The sequence below is a fragment of the Macaca nemestrina genome, chromosome 20 (assembly GCF_043159975.1).
Source record: "Macaca nemestrina isolate mMacNem1 chromosome 20, mMacNem.hap1, whole genome shotgun sequence".
In the NCBI taxonomy this organism is placed as follows: Eukaryota; Metazoa; Chordata; class Mammalia; order Primates; family Cercopithecidae; genus Macaca; species Macaca nemestrina.
Window position 1 is genome coordinate 58,973,602 of NC_092144.1, and position 19,833 is coordinate 58,993,434.

General features: G+C 55.0%; 1 protein-coding gene and 1 long non-coding RNA gene across 12 annotated transcripts; one reads left to right on the forward strand and one right to left on the reverse strand.

Annotated features, from left to right (window-relative positions):
- Positions 1–501: 501 nt before the first annotated feature.
- On the reverse strand, positions 502–17,679 carry LOC105478659 (branched chain amino acid transaminase 2). Of its 11 annotated transcripts, none has more exons than XM_011736205.3 (11): positions 17,117–17,658; positions 12,379–12,453; positions 11,901–12,101; positions 5,544–5,654; positions 5,338–5,457; positions 5,041–5,204; positions 2,557–2,699; positions 2,303–2,388; positions 1,936–2,076; positions 1,786–1,860; positions 502–908 (listed from the first exon to the last, which is right to left on the reverse strand). In XM_011736205.3, exons 1-11 carry the CDS (start codon positions 17,138–17,140, stop codon positions 870–872), a joined length of 1,179 nt encoding a protein of 392 aa, XP_011734507.2. In that variant the 5' UTR covers positions 17,141–17,658; the 3' UTR covers positions 502–869. The 11 variants fall into 11 exon arrangements, with proteins under 11 accessions (XP_011734507.2, XP_070943479.1, XP_011734505.2 ...); XM_071087378.1 differs by lacking the exon at positions 17,117–17,658 and adding an exon at positions 13,758–13,973; XM_011736203.3 differs by lacking the exon at positions 502–908 and adding an exon at positions 915–1,108 and having other exon boundaries at positions 17,117–17,679.
- On the forward strand, positions 13,039–16,873 carry LOC139360410 (uncharacterized). Its single transcript, XR_011617767.1, has 3 exons — positions 13,039–13,094; positions 13,868–13,999; positions 16,487–16,873. It is a non-coding gene; the product is annotated as an uncharacterized lncRNA (long non-coding RNA).
- Positions 17,680–19,833: the final 2,154 nt, after the last annotated feature.

Below are 19,833 nucleotides of genomic sequence, written 5' to 3' on the forward strand. Positions count from 1 at the left end.
ATCAGGTGAGAGTATCGTGCTCCACTCCACAACCCACTAGGGTCCCATGACTGCAGTCCTGGCTGAGGGCACTAGGCCAGGTCTGGGTGCAGAAAGAAACTTTGGGCCAGGTAGGGGACTGCAGGCTGGAACAAGGGTGCCAGCAGAAGGCAAGAGTTGAGTTGAGGCCAGGACCTAGGGGACAAAGAGGTAGGGGAATGGAGAGCAGAGTCAGGGGGCAGGAGGAACAGGGATCAGGGCCTGGAGGGCTTTGAGAGGAAAGGACACAGCACCTAGAGGTCCGGCCCAGTGACTGGGTGACGGGAAAGTAGGGGAGGAGCTGGTTGGTGGGGGGGAGATAGTAAGTTCAGTGTGGGAGACATGAAATGCTCCCCCAGGTTGGAGAAACCGTCAGAACACCGGGGGCTCGGATGACTGGGTCCTTCAGAATAAAATGGGCTGAGGAAGCAGGATTCCTGGGTTAAAGCCCCAGAGTCGCGTCACGGAAGAAGCCAGATAATGTGTGTTCTTTGGCATTTTATTTCAAAATTGCAGCAAAGACAGAGAGGGAAAAAAAAACTCAACGGCAACACCGGCGGTCTGGCCTGAGAATGGAGAGATCCGGAGTCGGGGCCAAGGTGTATCCTTGACCTCACGACAAGGAGCAAGGGGCGGACCTGAACCCGAGACGAGGGGCTGGGGACCAAGATGCCTGGGTCGGCCCTTATGGCTTTGGGGGTGTCGCAACCACATGGGGGGCGCCAGAGACCCAGACACCGCCCGCTGGCCTTTTATTTAGTATTGCACTTCAGGTGAGTCATTGGTAGGGAGGCCAGTGCTGGCGTGATGAGATGCTACAGGTCGGTGGATATGGAGCACAGCCTGCAGCATCACACCGGGAACATCCACTCGTGGGCTCTGATTCCGTACTGCGGAACAACGGAGGCAGCGGTGAGGTGGAAGCTGCTCTACAACTCCCAGCAGGCCCTGGGGCGTTCCAGGCCAAGTGCCTACGGAGCTGTGCCCCAGTGGCTCACGGGAAATGTAGTCCACTTCCCAGACGGCCAACAATGATGGGGAACGGGGAATCAAGGCTAAGGCAGCACAGAGGCTTCCGGGAGACGTAGTTCTGAAGAGAGGAATTATGGCCAGGCCTCTAAGGCTCTTGGAAAAAGTCACTTACAGCTCAGAAAGCCCGTATAGTCAGAGGATGTGTAGTTCTAGGTCCTGATGTGCAAAAGTTTACAGAAATGTAGCTCTAGGTCTGGGAAAGGAGCCCAGAGATTCTTGGGAAAGAGATCTTGGCCCAGAAGATGGGAATGCCCCAGAGGCTTGTGGGAGGAAACAGTCTGGTGCCAGAAAGGGGCCAAGGTCCCGAGGCTCATGGGAGGAAGCTTTCTTCAGCCAAAGGGATAGCCCAGGGCTCCAGGGAATCTTGGGAGGCCGACCTCTGAGATGGCCAGAGGACTGGCTAAGGTCTCAGAGATTTATGGAAAGGGCCTTTCTCCCACCAGGGCACCCAGGGGCCTCAGAGGCCCACAGGGAGGGGGTTTCTCTCACCAGGGCACCCAGGAGCCGCAGAGGATCACGGGAGGGGGTTTCCAAGGCTGAAGAAATATCCAGGGCTCCAGGAGCTCACAGGAAAGGGTGATTTAGCCCCAAAGGGTTTTCCAGGGCCCCAATAAGAAGGGCCATTATCTGTTCCTGGTGCTACTGAAGGAGGCTGGCTTAGTCCAGGGGCTCATGGGACACCAACTTCTCCAGGGAACAAGCTCCCGGCCCATTCCCCGGCTGCCTGCAGCTCACCTGGATCTCCTTCAGCTCCTTCTGGAAGCGGAGGATCAGCTCAGGCCCGTTTTCCATGGTGGGAATGTGGAGGTTCTGGGGCAGAAGGTGTGGTGAGGACCGAGCCCCTCCCCTCCTTCCCTCCTACCCACAATGGCAGCCCCGCCTCACCTTGTCTTTGTACAGGATTCGGTGCACTGGGCAGACCTGGCAAGCAGTGCCTGAGCCAAAGACTTCCCGCACGCGGCCCTCCTCCAGGGCCCGCAGCAACTGCTTCATGGTGATCGTGCGCTCTGCCACCCGGAACTCACCCTGCAGGGCAGTTGGCAGAGACACACATGTCCCCAGAGGGTTGCCCTGCTGCAGACCTCCACCTCTCCCTCCCTGAGGATAGTGAGAAAGACAGAGGCCCAAGGGGAGAGACAGACCCAGGAGAAGGGGCAGAGACATGCCAGTGTGCCCCAGTCCCCGCCACAGCCCTCTGATGCCCTGGCCCCTGGCACATGGTGCCCATCACCAGAAGATGCCATGTCCTCACCCAGGTCTGAGCCAGGTCCAGCAGACTCTGTCTGACCACTCCAGGCAGGATGACACCGTTCAGCGGGGGCGTCACCAGCTCCAGCACTAGGGCAGGTGTGAGGGGTGAAGGATGTTACCTCTCACCCCCTAGCACCCCCGTCTTAGGAGCCACCCCCTTTCCCCCATCCCAGAATCCCTGGGGCCTGTAACCTGCCAGGAATGATGGTGCCACCCACTCCCACCAGGGTTCGGCTGGGTCGCGGGAGGGCTCACCCCCATCTTCGTGGGTCCAGTAGACAAAGATGTTCATGGTCCCCACCTCAGTGAGCTGGTGGTCGGGCCCATACAGCCAGAGGACCTGTTCACAGCCCTGCTTGCGTGCCTCCTGTTGCACTAACACGGTGGGCCCATAATTCCTGGTGGAGGGCAGACTGGTTGGGTGGGACAAGGGAGCCCCATCCTTCCCCAGCCCAGTCCCAGAGGAGGCTCATCCTGCTCTCTCCTGTCTCCCTGCTCACAGCTCTCCCGGGACTCCTCAGTTCCCCTGAGACAGAATCCCTGACTTTCCATTTGGCATCAGGACCCTAAGTGGTTATGTCCCCTCTCTCCTGTCTCTTCCCAATTTTCCCTTCTTTTTTTTTTTATTTTTTATTTTTATTTTTTTGAGATGGAGTCTCGCTCTGTCACCCAGGCTGGAGTGCAGTGGTGCGATCTTGGCTCACTGCAGCCTCTGCCTCCCAGGTTCAAGCGATTCTCCTGCCTTAGCCTCTCTTGACCTTGTGATGCTCCAGTCTCAGCCTCCCAAAGTGCTGGGATTATAGGTGTGAGCCATGGCGCCCGGCCCTCACCCGTTTCATAGTGACCAAATCCTCAGCTGTCATTCAAAACTTTTTTTTTTTTTTTTTTTTTTGAGACAGAGTCTTGCTCTGTCGCCCAGGCTGGGGCTAGAGTGCAGTGGTGCGATCTCAGCTCACTGCAACCTCTGCCTCTCGGGTCCAAGCAATTCTCGTGCCTCAGCCTCCTGAGTAACTGGGGCATGCAGCACTATGTCCAACTAATTTATATTTATATTTATATTTATATTTACCCACCTCAACCTCCCAAAGTGCTGGGATTACAGGAGTGAGCCACCGCACCCGGCCTTCATTTTTATATTTTTAGTAGAGACGGGGTTTCACCATGTTGGCCAGGCTGGTCTCGAACTCCTGACCTCAGGTGATCCGCCCACCTCAGCGCCCCAAAGTGCTAGGATTACAGGCGCGAGCCACTGCGCCCGGCTACAAAACCATTTCTGATATCACCTCCTTGAGAGGTGTTTCCAGACCTCTAGGCTGGGCGCTGGACTCCCCTGGACTCCCCCAGTGAACTGGGCTACCTGGATGACTTTCTGTGTTTCTCTCCCAGAGACAGCCTCTCCCCTCAGCTGCTAACAAGCCTCCCATGGCTCCCCAGTGCCCCGGGACAAGGCCCTAGCCTCCATCCGGTATTCCAGGCCTGCCTGAGTCTATGACTACTTGTTAAGCGTTTTGCAAAACCCAGACTTATTTTTGTAACCTGAACATCTTCTGTGATCCTATTCCTTCCGTCCCTGTACACGTGGTCCCCAGGATTGGAAACGGTTTGCTGACTTTTGTACCCAGGAAACCCCCTCTTCCCTCCTCCTCAGACCCAGTTGAAGGGTCACCTCCTCTGTGAAACCTTTTTTTTTTTTTTTTTTTTTGAGACGGAGTCTCACTGTCACTGTCACCCAGGCTGGAGTGCAGTGGCGCCATCTAGGTTCACTGCAAGCTCCACCTCCCAGGTTCACGCCGTTCTCCTGCCTCAGCCTCCCGAGTAGCTGGGCCTACAGGCGCCCGCCACCACGCCCGGCTAATTTTTTTTTTTGGCATTTTTAGTAGAGACGGGGTTTCACCGTGTTAGCCAGGATGGTCTCAATCTCCTGACCTCATGATCCACCCACCTCGGCCTCCCAAAGTGCTGGGATTACAGGCGTGAGCCACCGCGTCCGGCCTCTGTGAAGCCTTTCACAATGCCCTGGGTCACCTCACCAGAGAACATGCAGCTCCAAATACTGGGGTTCCCACCAGCCTGGGAGCCCTGGGAGGGCAGGGCTCAGGGCTGACTCATATGTGTGCCCAGTTTCTGCCAGCACAGGGCCTGGCCCTCAGGAGACCTCACAGGATGTGGCTGAAAGGACCTGAATGCACCCCCAGCTGGGGCCACATTCCTGTCCCCACACACCAGTGCCCACCCTCTGCCTTGGTTGCCCAGGAGACCCAGCTGTCTTCTTCCTGCCCTGCCGAGCTGAGGCCACCGGGAGACAGATTTACACAAGTCCACACGGGGGTGAGGGGCTTTGGAGGTTCAAACGACTGTGGGAGCTGGGTTTGGGGAGCGCAGCCCAGCTCGGGGATCAGGGGAGGCTTCCGGGGCGAGAGGCCAATGAGCTGAGTGTAAGCTTCATTCCTGGAGGCTTCCCGGGACCAGTCCTGGTTTCCCCACTGACCTCCACCCAGTGCCTTCCCATCTGTGATCCTTTTTGTCCATCTGGAAAATAATCCCCCCCTCCTTCCTTCCATGGTTTGTTTTCAGGGGCCAGGGAGGTCAGGGGAGCACAGCGCTTAGCACTGAGCCCGGCGCGGTGCTGATGTCACCTTCGCGTGACATCCAGGGGCGCGGCCAAAAGCACGCACGCTGGTCCCTATGTCTCCAACGCCCGGTGCGCCAGTCGTTCTGGGGTTGGGGGGTGCTACTTACCCCCCTAACTTGTAGTTGCCGACCCCGCCCACCCAGGCCCGGATGAAGGTTGGGTCGGCCAGGAGGGAGACCGGGGTCACGGAGCCTCCAGGGAAGTAGGCGCCCACGGGGCAGAGAATGACGAACAGGAGCGCGCTCGTGGGCTGGGCGACACCCAGCGAGGGCTGCGAGGGGCAGAGGGGCAGCGTCAGGAGTCCAGGCCCCCAGTCCCTTCCCCTCCCCTGACCCAGGCCTCCAGGACCCCACCTCAGAATCCCACCGCGCAGCCCAGTTCCCCAGCCCTGGAGTTGGGCCCACCTCGTTCCCAATGAGCACAGGCCGTACATAGAGGCTGGTGCCGGCGGCATCGGGGACCCAGGCCTTGTCCACCTCGATGAGCCGGCGGATGCACTCCAGCAACTCCAGCTTGTCGAAACTCTGAGCGGGATTCTGAATGAGTCAAGGGGCCCTTGCTGTCCCGGCCCCAGCCCTCCTCCCCATCCCGGCCGGCCAGGACCCCTCACCGGCAGGCACAGGCGCAGGGCTGAGCGCAGCATCCGGTCCATGTTGAGCCAGGGGCGGAAGAGACGCACCTGCTGGTCTTTGCCTTTGAACGCCTTCATGCCCTCAAACAGCTGCGGGGACACGCGGGCGGGAGGCTCGGAGACTTCTCCAGACAGTCATGAGAGACAGTGAGAGACACCAAGACAGAGAGAGACAGATACACAAAGACACAGACAACTGAAAGCTGGAGGCCAAGAGGAGAGCGCCGGGAAGATTTAGCAGCTGGGTCACAGAAATAAGAAAAAAAGAGAGACAGATATAGACAGACAGACAAACAGGTGGAGACACACGGAGACTCAAGAAAGCAAAGGATACTACTCGGCTCAGTGGCTCATGCCTGTAATCCCAGCACTTTGGGAGGCCGAGGCAGGAGGATCACTTGAGTATAGGAGTTTGTGACCAGCCCAGGCATTAGAGCAAGACCCCATCTCCACAAAAAATATGAAAATCAGCCAGGCGCGGTAGCACCTGATTGGAGTCCCAGGTACTTGGAAGGTGGTGAGAGGATCACTTGAGCCTGGGAGTTCGAGACTGCAGTGAGCCATGATCGTGCCACTGCACTCCAGTCTGGGACCTAGTTTTTTTTCTGGAGACTCTGTCCCTGATCACTACCCCATGGTTCCAGGTTTGCTTGTTCAGCGTCTGCTCTCCTGCACAGTGGAAGAGCCTTAGGGCAGGGATTGCTCTTGACACTTTACCAGACAGCCTCTCCTGCAGTCCCCTGCACCAGGGTAGGTAGTGCTTGTCACAGAGTGGGTTTTTGTTTGTTTGTTTGGTTTTTGTTTTTTTTTTTTTTTTTTTTTTTTTTTTTGGAGACAGGGTCTCACTCTGTCGCCCAGGCTGGAGTGCAGTGGCCTGATCTCAGCTCATTGCAAGCTCCGCCTCCCAGGTCCAAGTGATTCTCATGCCTCAGCCTCCTGGGTAGCTGGGATTACAGGCACTCGCCACCACACCCAGCTAATTTTTGTATTTTTAGTTGATTCACCCGCCTCAGCCTCCCAAAATGTTAGGATTACAGGCGTCAGCCACTGCACCCAGACAGACTTTTTTTTTCTTTTTTTCCCCCATAGTGGGTTTTTGATGAATTAATAGATAAATGGATGAAGAATGGAAGACAAGCAAAACTAGCTATGATATTCTGGGGGGATAAAAAATCACCACCATAAAAATGAGGGGCAAGAGGGGGCGGGGAGTAGCCCTATCAGGTAGTAAAACAGATTATAAATCTACAATACTTAAAACAGAGTGACACTGCTATATGAGTAAACAGACTGAACAATGGGATAACCAAATATTCACCTAGAGAAAAACTACATTCAATCTCGATTTCACACCTCACACCTGAAGAAATTCCAGATGCATTAAAAGTCTAAATGAAAAAAATATATATATTATACCATAAAAGCTGTAGAAGGAAACAGAGAGTAACTGTTTTCTATCTTGGATTGGGAATTTTATTTTTTATTTTATTTGAGATGGAGTCTCACTCTGTTGCCCAGGCTGAGTGCAGTGGCTCTATCTTGGCTCAGCGATTCTCTTGCCTCAGCCTCCCGAGTAGCTGGGATTACAGGTGCCTACAACCACACCCAGCTAATTGTGTTTTTGGTAGAGATGGGGTTTCGCCATGTTGGCCTGGCTGGTTGTGAACTCCTGACCTCAGGTGATCCGCCTGCCTTGGGATCCCAAAGTGCTGGGATTACAGGCATGAGCCACCACGACTGGCCATGTTTTGTTTTGTTTTGTTTTGTTTCCAATTTCTTGTACACATGGGGCCTCACTATGTTGGTCAGGCTGGTCTTGAACTCCTGAGCTCAAGCAATCGCCCTGCCTCTTCTTCCCAGCCCCAAATGAATTTTTTTTTTTTTTTTTTTTTTTTTTTTTTTTTTTTTTTTTTTTTTGAGACGGAGTCTCACTCTGTCACCCAGGCTGGAGTGCAGTGGCCGGATCTCAGCTCACTGCAGCTCCGCCTCCCGGGTCTACGCCATTCTCCTGCCTCAGCCTCCCGAGTAGTTGGGACTACAGGCGCCCGCCACCTCGCCCTGCTAGTTTTTTGTATTTTTAGTAGAGACGGGGTTTCACCATGTTAGCCAGGCTGGTCTCGATCTCCTGACCTCGTGATCCGCCCATCTCGGCCTCCCAAAGTGCTGGGATTACAGGCTTGAGCCACCGCGCCCGGCCCATGAATTTTTAAAAACCTAACCTGATAGAGAAATCTGCCTAGCAAATGGACAGTTCACACAAAAGGAAATACAGGTGGCCCTTAAGCTCGTGAGAAAATAGTCAATTTCATTCAGCGTTAGGGAGAAAAATGCAAATTAAAATTACTTTGAGATACCTTTAAAACCACATGGGAGATTGGAAAAGATCTAAAACTTGGACAAGGGTTGTCCAAGGTGTGGAAACAAGCTCTGCTGGTGGGTGTGGAAACTGACACGCCCTATAGATGTAGATGTGGATATGGTAATAGCTATCAAGATTACAAACTTACATATCCTTTGACCTATAGTTCCCGAAATTGAGCAGAGAGATACACTTGTACTTAAAGAAGTGACTAAAGAAGTGACATGTGTACGAGATTCCTTTTTTTTTTTTTTGAGATGGAGTCTCGCTCTGCCACCCAGGCTGGAGTGCAGTGGCGCAGTCTCGGCTCACTGCAACCTCTGCCTCCTGGGTTCAAACAGTTCTCTTGCCTCTGCCTCAGCCTCCCGAGTACCAGGGATTACAGGCACCCACCACCACACCCAGCCAATTTTTGTATATTAGTAGAGATGAGGTTTCACCATGTTGGCAAAGCTGGTCTTGAACTCCTGATCTCAGGTGATCCATTCCCCTCAGCCCCCCAAAGTGCTGGGATTACATAGGAACCATCACCCCTGGCATTGTACTAGATTCTTTATTACAACATTGTTTATAATAGACAGAAAACAACCTCAGTGTCCAACAATAGGGGATTGCTTAATGAGGTGCATTGTTAGGATGACATAGCATGAGGCCGCAAGAAAAAGCTCTTTAAGCTTTAAGGTATAGAGAAGAATTTCCAGGCCCAGTATGATGGCTCATGCCTGTAACCCCAGCACTGGGAGGCTGAGGTGGGAGAATTGCTTGAAGCCAGGAGTTCGAGACCAGCCTGGGCAACAAAGTGAGATGCTGTCTCTGCACAAGATTTAAAAATTAACTGGGCAAGGTGGTGTGTGCCTGTAGTCCTAGCCACTTGGGAGGCTGAGGCAGGAGGATCACTTGAGCCTAGGAGGCGGAGGTTGCAGTGAGTTGTCACCATGCCACTGCACTCCAGCCTGGGCAACAGAGCAAGACACCGTCTCAAAAACAAAACAAAACCCAGATAAATAGAGGTCAGATAAAGTGGCTCATGCCTGTAGTCCCAGGACTTTGGGAGGCTGAAGCAGGAGGATCACTTGAGCTTAGAAATCTGAGATCACCCTGGGCAACACAACAAGATCCCATCTCTAAAAAACATTAAAGTTAAAAATAAAAATAAAATAAAATAAAATTAGCTGGGCATGGTGGTGCACACCTGTGGTCCCAGCTACTTGGAAGGCTGATGCAGGTGGATCGCTGGAGCCTGGGAGGTCAAGGCTGCAGTGAGCCAAGATCATGCCACTGCACTCCAGCCTGGGCTACAGAGCAAGACCCTGTCTCAAAAAAAAGTCATGGCCGGGCGCGGTGGCTCAAGCCTGTATTCCCAGCACTTTGGGAGGCCGAGACGGGCAGATCACGAGGTCGGGAGATCGAGACCATCCTGGCTAGCACAGTGAAACCCCGTCTCTACTAAAAAATACAAAAAAATTAGCCGGGCGAGGTGGCGGGTACCTGTAGTCCCAGCTACTCGGGAGGCTGAGGCAGGAGAATGGTGTAAACCTGGGAGGCGGGGCTTGCAGTGAGCTGAGATGCGGCCACTGCACTCCAGCCTGGGCGACAGAGCCAGACTCCGTCTCAAAAACAAACAAACAAACAAACAAGTCATAACAACAACAAAAATGCAGGTGGCCAGGCTTGGTGGCTCAAGCCTGTAATCCTAGCACCTTGGGAGGCCGAAGCAGGTGGATCACTTGAGCTCAGGAGTTCAAGACCAGCCTGGGCTAAATGGTGAAATCCCATCCCTATTATTTAAAAATAATAAATACAGGTAGACAAAGACAGAAAGCAGACTAATGGTTGTCAGGGGCTGGGGTGAGGGACAATAGGTACCGATTAATGGGTATGGGGGATTAAAGAGTTTTGAACCTATATGGTGGTAATGATTGTATAACATTGCCTCCCACTGAATTATGGGCTTTAAAATGGTTGGAGGCCAGGCACGGTGGCTCATGCCGGTAATCCCAGCCATTTGGGAGGATGAGGCGGGTGGATCATCTGAGGTCAGAAGTTTGAGACCAGCCTGGCCAACATGGTGAAACCATGTCTCTACTAAATATACAAAAGTTAGCCAGGCATAGTGGTGCATGCCTAATCTCAGCTACTCGGGAGGCTGAGGCAAGAGAATCACTTGAACCCGGGAGGTGAAGGTTGCAGTGAGCGAGACTGCATCATTGCACTCCAGCCTGGGGGACAGAGTGAGACTCTGTCTCTAAATAAATAAATAAATAAGAAAAAAATAAAATAAAATAAAATACACGTGGTTGGCCTGCAATCCACACATGCCCCGGAGTGAGGGTGACATGGGGACGGCATTGTCTTACTCCCTCAGCCGCCCCCCTCCGCCTTCTGGACCCACGGGATCACAGCAGCACGTTCTGTCTGCCCGGGCCACAGGCTTCCTCTGCGCTCACTCCACTGAAGAAAAAGTACTGGGTCCCCAGCCAGAGGACAACTGCTGTGCTGGGCTGAAGGGAGAAGTGTGTGGTGGTCTCTAAGTAACCAGCTTCCTGGAGGCTCAGCAGGCGTAATCCTGCCCGTCCCGCTTATGCCCTGGCAGAAGTGTCTGGCTGTGACTGAAGGTGTATGTGCTCTGTACAGAATCGACTGGTGTTGCGTAGATGTCCACAGTGGGAGGGGAGAGGGGAAAAAAACAAAACCTTAAAATTCTGGAAAGGAAGGAAGGAAGGAAAATATGGAGGGAGGGAGGGAAAGGAAAGAAAGTAACAGAATAGAAGTCTTAATGCCACAGAACCATGCTCTGGAGGTCCCAAATCAGTCAAACTGCTAACCAGTTACTGGAGCTGCAAGATGCTCATTTAAATCTTGTCTCAACCAAAGTTTCCTCATGAAGACTTTGCTTTCAGCCATAGCTCTAAGTCCTAAAACCAAATGCTTCCTGGATCTCTCTCCTAGAAACTTCACAAGTCTCTCAGGCTCGCCAGGTACCACAAAGCTGCTCTTCCTCCTGGGTTCCCACGTGGGGACAGGCCCAGGGTCCACCCGGTCACCAGCCCAGCCTCCTCGCCTGTAACTCATGTCCTCCACAAGGCCTGAGAGGGCTCTCACTATACCTAGACGTGGCCCTGCCCCTACTTTCCTCAGAGCCCCTCCCAGCACCCTTGGACAAGGCCCCAGCCCCTCGGCTTCTCCATGGCCCTGACATTTTCAGCCTCCTCCACCACGATCCAACACCACAATTTCTCCCAAATATACCAGGCTCTGCTCCCGTTTGGGGTTTGGACTGGCTGTCCCCTCTTCTGCCATCCCCTCCAACTGCCCCCTTGCCGCCATCTCCCCCTAACTGTCCCCTCTCCTGCCGTCCCTCCCCTGGCTGTCCCTCTCCTGCCATCCCTCCCCCGGCTGTCCCTCTCCCGCCATCCCTCCCCTGGCTGTCCCCTCTCCTGCCATCCCTCTGGCTGTCCCTCTCCTGCCATCACCCCCGACTGTGCCCTCCCCCACCATTCCCCCCAACCCACCGCTGTCCCTTCTCCCGCCATCTTCCCAGCTGTCCCTCTCCTGCCACGCCCCCTGGCTATCCCCTCTCCCACCATCCCCCCGGCTCTCCCCTCTCTTACCATCACCCCGGCTGTCACCTCTCCCGCCATCCCCACTAAGCTCCCCTTTATGCCAGAAGAAGCTGTGCTTTCTCTCAAGTGAGGCGGGGTCTCTACTAGCCTCCACAGGGCCTCCATCAGAGCACAGATCACACTGAGTTATGCCCACAGCATGGGGTTTTCCAAGTGAAGGAACGGGGTCTGCTCATCTCGGCGAACCCAGCATCACCGAGCATGGGCCTGAAGAATGGAAGGCCTCAGAAAACGAATGACGAATGCACAGAAAGGAGAAACACACAACAAACAAACCAAGGGAGGTGCACCTGGCAAGAGACACAGCAAGGAGACGCAGACAAGGATGGGGAGAGAGGCCGGCCACTATGCCACCTGCAGAGAGTAGTGGAGGCTGGAGGAGGCTGGGTGCAGCGTGAGGTTCTGGAAGGGCTGGATTCGGGGCTGGCCCCAGCCCTTGTCATTCCATTCCACCATCAGCATGTGGTCAGTGAATGTCTTCCCAAACACCAGGGGCTCGCCGGGGCTGGGCTTCTTATGAGGCTTCTGTGTCATTTCCAGCTGCAGGTCTGCAGCCTGAGGAAAGACAGGGGTGTCCTAGAATCTGGCCACAACCTCCAAGCTGAAAAACTACAACTCCCATGAAGCCCTGGGCCTCAGACCCATAGAGAAGAAGGACCCGTCACCCTGGAGTATTCTGGGACATGCAGTTTCATCCCTTTTCCACTGCCCAATGGCAGGGCTATTAGGCTACCCACTGCCATCTCTGGGCTGTGGACCTTTTGGAGATGCCCAAAACCAGCTGCCAGCCCCCTCCTCTCTCAGAGCCAAGCATCGAGTTCCCTCCTTTCACCTTGAAATTGGAGGAGGCATATCTTCTGGGACCACACAGAAGCCAAGGGGCAGAGAGAAGCTTTCGTGCCCAGATCTGGGTGGAGAAAGAAGTGAGAGAGAGGGTGAATGGGGCGCAGCAGGGGCCCTGGCAGCCCACTCACCACCTCCTGCACTTGGAGGTCCCACTGGCCTGCCTGTTCTGTCCCAGTCTCAGTCTATTCTAGACAGGGGCAGGTGGTCCTGATGGAGGCCAAGTCCTCTCCCTGCCCCGACGAGGGCTCCCTAGAAAGAGCTGAGTCAAGGCCGGGCGCGGTGGCTCACACTTGTAATCCCAGCACTTTGGGAGGCCGAGGCGGGCGGATCATGAGGTCAGGAGATCGAGACCATCCTGGCTAACACGGTGAAATCCCGTCCTACTAAAAATACAAAAAGAAATTAGCCGGGCGTGAGTGGCGGGCACCTGTAGTCCCAGCTACTCTGGAGGCTGAGGCAGGAGAATGGCGTGAACCCGGGAAGCGGAGCTTGCAGTGAGCTGACATCACACCACTGCACTCCAGCCTGGGCGACACAGCGAGACTCTGTCTCAAAAAAAAAAAAAAAAAAAGAGCTGAGTCAGCTCTGGCCCCCTCCTCCATGCTGGGGCAAAGTCAAACGCAAGCGCCTCCCACCCCAGAGACCTTTGGTCCCAGCCTGGAGATCAGCTCAGACAAGACGACGACCAGGGAAGGCACACAGGTAAGTGCAGGCCTCCGGGGACCCAAGTGCTGATGGGCCTTAGAAGACCAAGGGACCAACAGGTCCTGCTCCCCTAGGCCTGCCTCCCTTAGACCTAAGTAAGAGTCCAGACTCTAGCTGCCTCCGCCCTCAAACCCGAAGACTGGGACCCCAGCCCCTCTGCCCTCAGACCCAGGAGTCCAGGCCTCAGACCCTCCTCGCTTATATCCAGTACAGGCCCCAGTCCCACTTCCCTCAAACCCAGGAGTCCAGGTCCCCAGCCCCTCCTCCCTCAGACCCAGGAGTCCAGGCCCCTAGCCCCTCCTCCCTCAGACCCCAGAGTCCAGGCCCCCAGTCTCTCCTCCCTCAGACCCAGAAGTCCAGGTCCCCAGCCCCTCCTCCCTCAGACCCAGGAGTCCAGACCCCAGCCCCTCCTCCCTCAGACCCAGGAGTCCAGACCCCAGCCCCTCCTCCCTCAGACTCAGGAGTCCAGACCCCAGCCCCTCCTCCCTCAGACCCAGAAGTCCAGGTCCCCAGCCCCTCCTCCCTCAGACCCAGGAGTCCAGGCCCCCAGCCCCTCCTCCCTCAGACCCAGGAGTCCAGGTCCCCAGCCCCTCCTCCGCCAGACCCAGGAGTCCAGGTGCTGATTCTCTGAAAGTATTTGATCAACTGGGCTCTGGTTACCTGAAGCCCAAACCCCACACCTTGGACAGCACTTTGGCAGTGACTCCAATTCCCTTCAGCCCCTGGCCCCTCACTGGTGACCTTTGACCTCACAATGCCTCTTTCCCCAGCCCTGTGGGGAGGCAGTTGGGGAGTGAGGTTGAGGGAGACAGAGTGGCCTGACCTGTCCTGCCCTGTAAGCTGGGTGAGTTGGCACTGATTCTGGAGGATGGACATGAATGGCCGTGGTTACTGGTCGCTAGGTGAGTCACTGGGAGATGGGGCTGCAGCGTGGTCTTGCTGGTGTGGGGCTCCAGGGATTCCGGGGTGATCAGTGTGTGGGGCCCCGGATTGCCTCTGGGTGGTGACATCTAGACTGCTCGGCCTTGCAGCCATGCTTCTGCCCAGAGGGATAGGACACCCACAGTATGAGAGAGACAGACACAGTGAGACAGCCAGCCTGTGGGCAGGAGAGTCGCCCTCAGAGCCAAGATGAAAAAGAGAGAATAAGAGAGGGAAGAGGAAGGACAAGAAAGAGAGACACAGAAAGGGGGGCACAAACAAATAAAACAAACTGACACCAAGAGATGCCAAAAGAGATCTAATCATAGAAAGAGGCCATGTGGGCTGGGCGTGGTGGCTCACGCCTGTAATCCCAGCACTTTGGGAGGCCGAGGTGGGCAGATCACGAGGTCAGGAGATCAAGACCATCCTGGCTGCCACGGTGAAACCCCGTCTCTACTAAAAATACAAAAAATTAGCTGGGCGTGGTGGCGGGCGCCTGTAGTCCCAGCTACTCTGGAGGCTGAAGCAGAAAAATGGCATGAACCTGGGAGGCGGAGCTTGCAGTGAGCAGAGATCACACCACTGCAGTCCAGCCTGGGCGACAGAGCAAGACTCCACCTCATAAAAAAAAGAAAGAGGCCACGTGCAGTGGCTCGCGCCTGTAATCCCAGCACTGTGGGAGGCCGAGGTGGGAGGATGGCTTGAGGCCAGGTGTTCAAGAACAGCCTGGGGAACACAGGGAGATCTTGTCTCTACAGAAAATACAAGTTAGCTGGGCATGGTGGCGGGCGCCTGTGGTCCCAGCAACTTGGGAGGCTGAGACAGGAGAATTGCTTAAACTCAGGAGGCGGAGGTTGCAGTGAGCCGAGATGATACCACTGCACTCCAGCCTGGGCAATAGAGCAAGACTCTATCTCAATAAAGGAAAGGGAAAGGGAAAGGAAAAGGGAAAGAAGGCAGCTGGGCTCAGTAGCTCATGCCTGTAATCCCAGCACTTTGGGAGACAGAGGTGGGAGGACTGTTTGAGGCCAGGAGTTCAAGATCAGCCTGGGCAACATAGCAAGACCCCATCTCTACAAACAATTTAAAAATTAGCCAGGTATGGTGGCACACACCTGTAATTCCAGTTACTCAGGAGGCTAAGGTGGGAGGATCACTTGAGCCAAGTAGGTCAAGGCTGTGGTGAGCTATGATCACACTGCTACACTCCAACATGGGTGATAGAGTGTCTCTCTAAAAAAAAAAATAAAAGACCAGCATAGTGGGTCACGCCTGTAATCTAAGGCAGGTGGATGAGGCATGAGAGTCGCTTGAACCCGTAAGACAGAGGTTACAGTGAGCAGAGATCACGCCGCTGCCCTCCACCCTGAGCAACAGAGCAAGACTCGGTCAAAAAGAAAAGACAAAGAAATAAAGTAGGTTTAGGGGTGCACAGGGCAGGTTTCTATAATGTGACAGAACCTCCATTATATCCCATACAGCCCAGGAGTATCACCATTAAAGACCAGTGGTGTCCCTGTCAAAGCCCAGCCCTCCATACTCCAGGACTGTCCCCATATCACAGCCCAGGAGAGACCCCATCATAGCGCAGTCTGCCCTTGTCACAGCCCACACATGACCCCACCATGTCTGGAACTGCCCCCTTTATAGCCCAGGACTCTCCCATCACAGACCAGGGCTGTTCTATGATAGCCCAAGATGCTCCACATCACAAGCCCAGATTGTGCCTGTAACTTATCAGAACTGGTCCCCAGCAGAGCCAAGTACTGTCCCAAACAGCTCAGGAATGTCCCCCTCCAAAGCCCAGCACTTTTCCCCATTATAACCAGCATTGCCTCTGTCAAATACCAGGGCTTATTTCCTATTCACCAGTTCTGAAATTAAAAAAACAAACAACAACAAAAAAACCATTGTTGTCCTTTTCAATCCCCAGGACTATCCCTATGTTGCTGTCTAGGCCAGTACCTTTGAGACTGTCCCTACCATGGTCCAGAACTGTTCCCTCCACACCCTGGGACTGTCCTCATCATAGCTGAGGACTCAGCCCAACTATCTCCATTACAGGATAGCTCTGTCTTCATCAGAGCCTAGGAATGTCCCATGAGTTCAGGGCTATCCTATGACACCAGAACTGTGCCATGATGAGACGGTCCACATCAGTCCCAAGTGTACCCGTCAAAGCCCAGTACTGTCCCACCCACAGTCCAGGAGTGTCACTACTAAAGCCCAGATTGCCCACATACCCCAAGCATCCCAGGACTATCCCTATCAGTCACAAAGAGCCGAAGAAAGTGAAACTCTGCTCTGACATTCATCAGCTAGGATAAGAGACTCAAATAAAGTCAGGTGTAAAGTTAACCGAGACAGTTCTCCCGAGGTTACACTGCAGCTGTGAAGGCTTGTAACGACCCCATTCTTTGGCTGTTTCCTTCCTCACTGAGAAAACTTGTTTTCTGAAATCATAGACTCTGGGAAACGCTGCTGCTGTTTGACATCGCACAGTCAGAAGGGATCATCTCAGCTAGCCTGCAGCATCTATATCACTTTCACCATGAGACACTGCCTCGATTTCCAATCCAGGTGCAGAGCTTCAGATAGGAGTTTGGGATCACAACAATCCCCATCTCCATTTTTTTCAACTTTCATTCCAAGAAAATAGGACCTTAGGTCCAATTCCCACAGCTGGGACTTGAGGTTCAACTCTGCGCTCACCTGTCCCCGGCCCTCGAGGCCTGGGCCCCTTTATTCCAGCGCCCCCACAGGCTGATGCCCCACCGCACCCCAGGGCTCCACTCCCCAAATCACAACCTCCCCACCCCCACGCCTCCCTCATTACAGGGTGCCCCTCCATGTTTCCCTTTTTTTTTTTAACCTCCCCACCAATTACTTGCCCCACTTCATCCACGTCTACCCGGTCCCCCTCACCCCATTAAAACCTGGTGCTCCTTTCCAAGGGGCGCCATCCTCCTCCGCGCCCCACAGCGGAACCCCAGGGCGGGAGGAGCGGCGCCGAACCGGACCGGCCGCAGGCCAGTGGTCCTCCCGGAAATGCGCCTCTCCCGGGGGTTCCCCAGACCCCGGCGCTGCGAACCCACCTGCCCCAGAGCGGCTGCGGCCATGATCCGTGCGGCGCGTAACTGTGCCCGCCCGGGGCGCGGCCCCGAGGAGAGACGTTCCGGCCACGCCCCGCTCACGCCTCCTCCTGGGGAAAGGCGTCCGCCCAGCGCCCCAAGCCTCCCCAGCTCCAGGGCGCCGGAAGGGAGCCGAACCCTGCTGCGGGGCCCAGGCGCTGGTGTGGGGGCAGGTCTTGGAATACGGTCCCGGCCAGGCGAGGTGGCCCAGGTCTGTAATCTCAGCACCTTGGGAGGCCGAGGCGGGCGGATCACCTGAAGTCAGGAGTTAGAGACCAGCCTGGTCCAACATGGTGAAACCCCGTCTCTACTAAAAATACAAAAAATTGGCCCCGTCCCTACCAAAAATACAAAAAATTAGCCGGGCGTGGGATTACAGGCGCACGCCTGTAATCTCAGGTACTCGGGAAGCTGAGGCAGGAGAATCTCTTGAATCCAGGAGGCAGAGGTTGCAGTGAGCCGAGATGGCGCCACTGCACTCCAGCCTGGGCGACAGAGTGAGACTCCGTCTCACAAGAAAAAAAAAAAAAAAAAGTCAGGCGCGGTGGCTCACGCCTGTAATCCCAGCATTTTGGGAGGCCGAGGCGGGCGGATCGCCTGAGGTCAAGAGTTCGAGACCAGCCTGCCAACATGGTGAAACCCCGTCCCTACTAAAAATACAAAATTTAGCAGGGCGTGGTGGTAGACGCCTGTAATCCCAGCTACTTGGGAGGCTGAGGTAGGAGAATTGCTTGCACCTGGGAGGCCGAGGTTGCGGTGAGCCGAGATCGCGCCATTGCACTCCAGCCTGGGCAACAAGAGCGAAACTCCGTCTCAAAAAACAAAAAAAAAAGAAAAGAAAAGAAAAAGAAATACGGTCCCCACCCAGGCTGTGTTCCAGCCACACTCAAGCCAGGTACTAACGTGCATGCAACAGTTTTCAAAAAAGCATTTCCTTGGGAGCAAAAATGCATTTTCTTGTGGCGGAGCACTGGCAAGCATAAGCAGCCCGAGGTAAAGGAAGGGAAAGGCAAGGTGCAGGACGTTCCGTGTATCACGATCCCTTTGTGAAAGGGAAAAGCACATGGTAAATATCAGCAGCGTGGACACCACATAAATACACAGGAACAGGAATGGTGCTTCGGAGAAGGGCTTTTGAAGAGGGCCACAGGTATGGATAAAGGGCAGCCTCACTTTGCGCCTGGATACTGCTCTATTCCAATATTTTTTCCTGTCAACGAAAAAGATATATGTGTAGGCCAGGCTGCAATGCAGTGGCGCGATCTCGGCTCACTGCAACCTCCGCCTCCTGGGTTCAAGCAGTTCTCCTGCCTCAGCCTCCTGAGTAGCTGGGATTACAGGCGCCTGCCACCACACCCGGCTAATTTTTGTACTTTTAGTAGAGACGGGGGTTTCACCATGTTGGTCATGGCTGGTCTCGAACTCCTGACCTCGTGATCCCCCCGCCGCAGCCTCCCAAAGTGCTGGGATTACAGGCGTGAGCCACCACGCCTGGCTTGACTCTTTAAAAGGTAAAAACACACAACGGTTCACCAGGGCTTCTTCCAGTCCCCTATCATCTGAGAAGCCTGAAAATTGTCAATCCTGCACTCAAAGGTGAGCCTCAAAGAACAGTCCCCATCGCAGGGCTTCCTGATTTATCCCTCCACGAGTGTCTCCACAGCATCAGGACCCCAGAGGCAAAGTTCGCCAATCACTACCCTTCAGGATGCCTCTGACCTCTAGCAATTCAAACCTGCAGCACCGCCCCCTAAATTGTGCTCCTCTGTCACTGTGCCCCCAAAACCTACGGGTTACTGTGGCACCAAAATCAGGTCCCTGGCCAGGCGCGCTGGCTCACGCCTGTAATCCCAGCACTTTGGGGGCCAAGGCGGATGGATAACCTGAGGTCAGGAGTTCGAGACCAGCCTGGCCAACATGGTGAAACCCCGTCTCTACTAAAAATACAAAAATTAGCCAAGCGTGGTAGCGGGCGCCTGTAATCCCAGCTACTCGGGAGGCTGAGGCAGGAGAATCGCTTGAACCCGGGAGGCGGAGGTTGTAGAGAGCCGACATTGCACCATAGCACTCCAGCCTGGGCGACAGAGTGAGACTAATCTCTCAAATTAAAAAACAACAACAACAAAAATCGGATCCCTTGGCCACTGTGTCTCAGCAGTCCTACCCTGGGACACTCCGTCTCCAAATTCTACCCCCACAGTGCCCCCAAGTCCTGTCCCCGGGTCACTGTCCTGCCACCCCAACAGCCACAGGCCCGAACAGCCAAACCGCGGGACCCTTCCCCCGCAGGGCCTCGCCCTGTTTTTCTGCTCTCCACCCGGGTCCTGCTGCCCAACCGACAGCCCCGAGCTGTAGGGGCGGCGCCCACGGACAGCTCCCGCCCCCGCCGCGGCCAATCAGCGGTTGGCGCACACGCCCCCCCGCCACAGCCAATCCGCAGCAGCCCTGCAGCTCCACCCCTCACCTGCGGGACGCCAGCGCGCCCGGACCCTGCGCCCCTCCTGGGTCCAGCTGGGGAGTCTGCATACCCCAGTGCCCTGCGGACCTAAAACCCAGGAGTTTCAGGCCCTTCTCCCTCTGATCCAGATGTCTCAACCCCCTCCTTTCTCTTCCCTCTGGACTTTTCTTGCCAACCACCTTCCTATTCCCCAGGCACCGAGAGGAAGACTCCTTTTCCCTAA

What these genes read in the sequence shown, in the direction of transcription:
- LOC105478659 (XM_071087376.1), bottom strand. Translation starts at nt 13,973, where the DNA reads ATGTCCATCCTCCAGAATCAGTGCCAACTCACCCAGCTTACAGGGCAG. An exon ending in CCCTGCGCCTGTGCCTGCCG is followed by an intron (nt 5,458 to 5,543) that starts GTGAGGGGTCCT and finishes AATCCCGCTCAG; the next exon opens with AGTTTCGACAAGCTGGAGTT. An exon ending in AGGAGCTGAAGGAGATCCAG is followed by an intron (nt 1,109 to 1,785) that starts GTGAGCTGCAGG and finishes TCCTCTCTTCAG; the next exon opens with AACTACGTCTCCCGGAAGCC.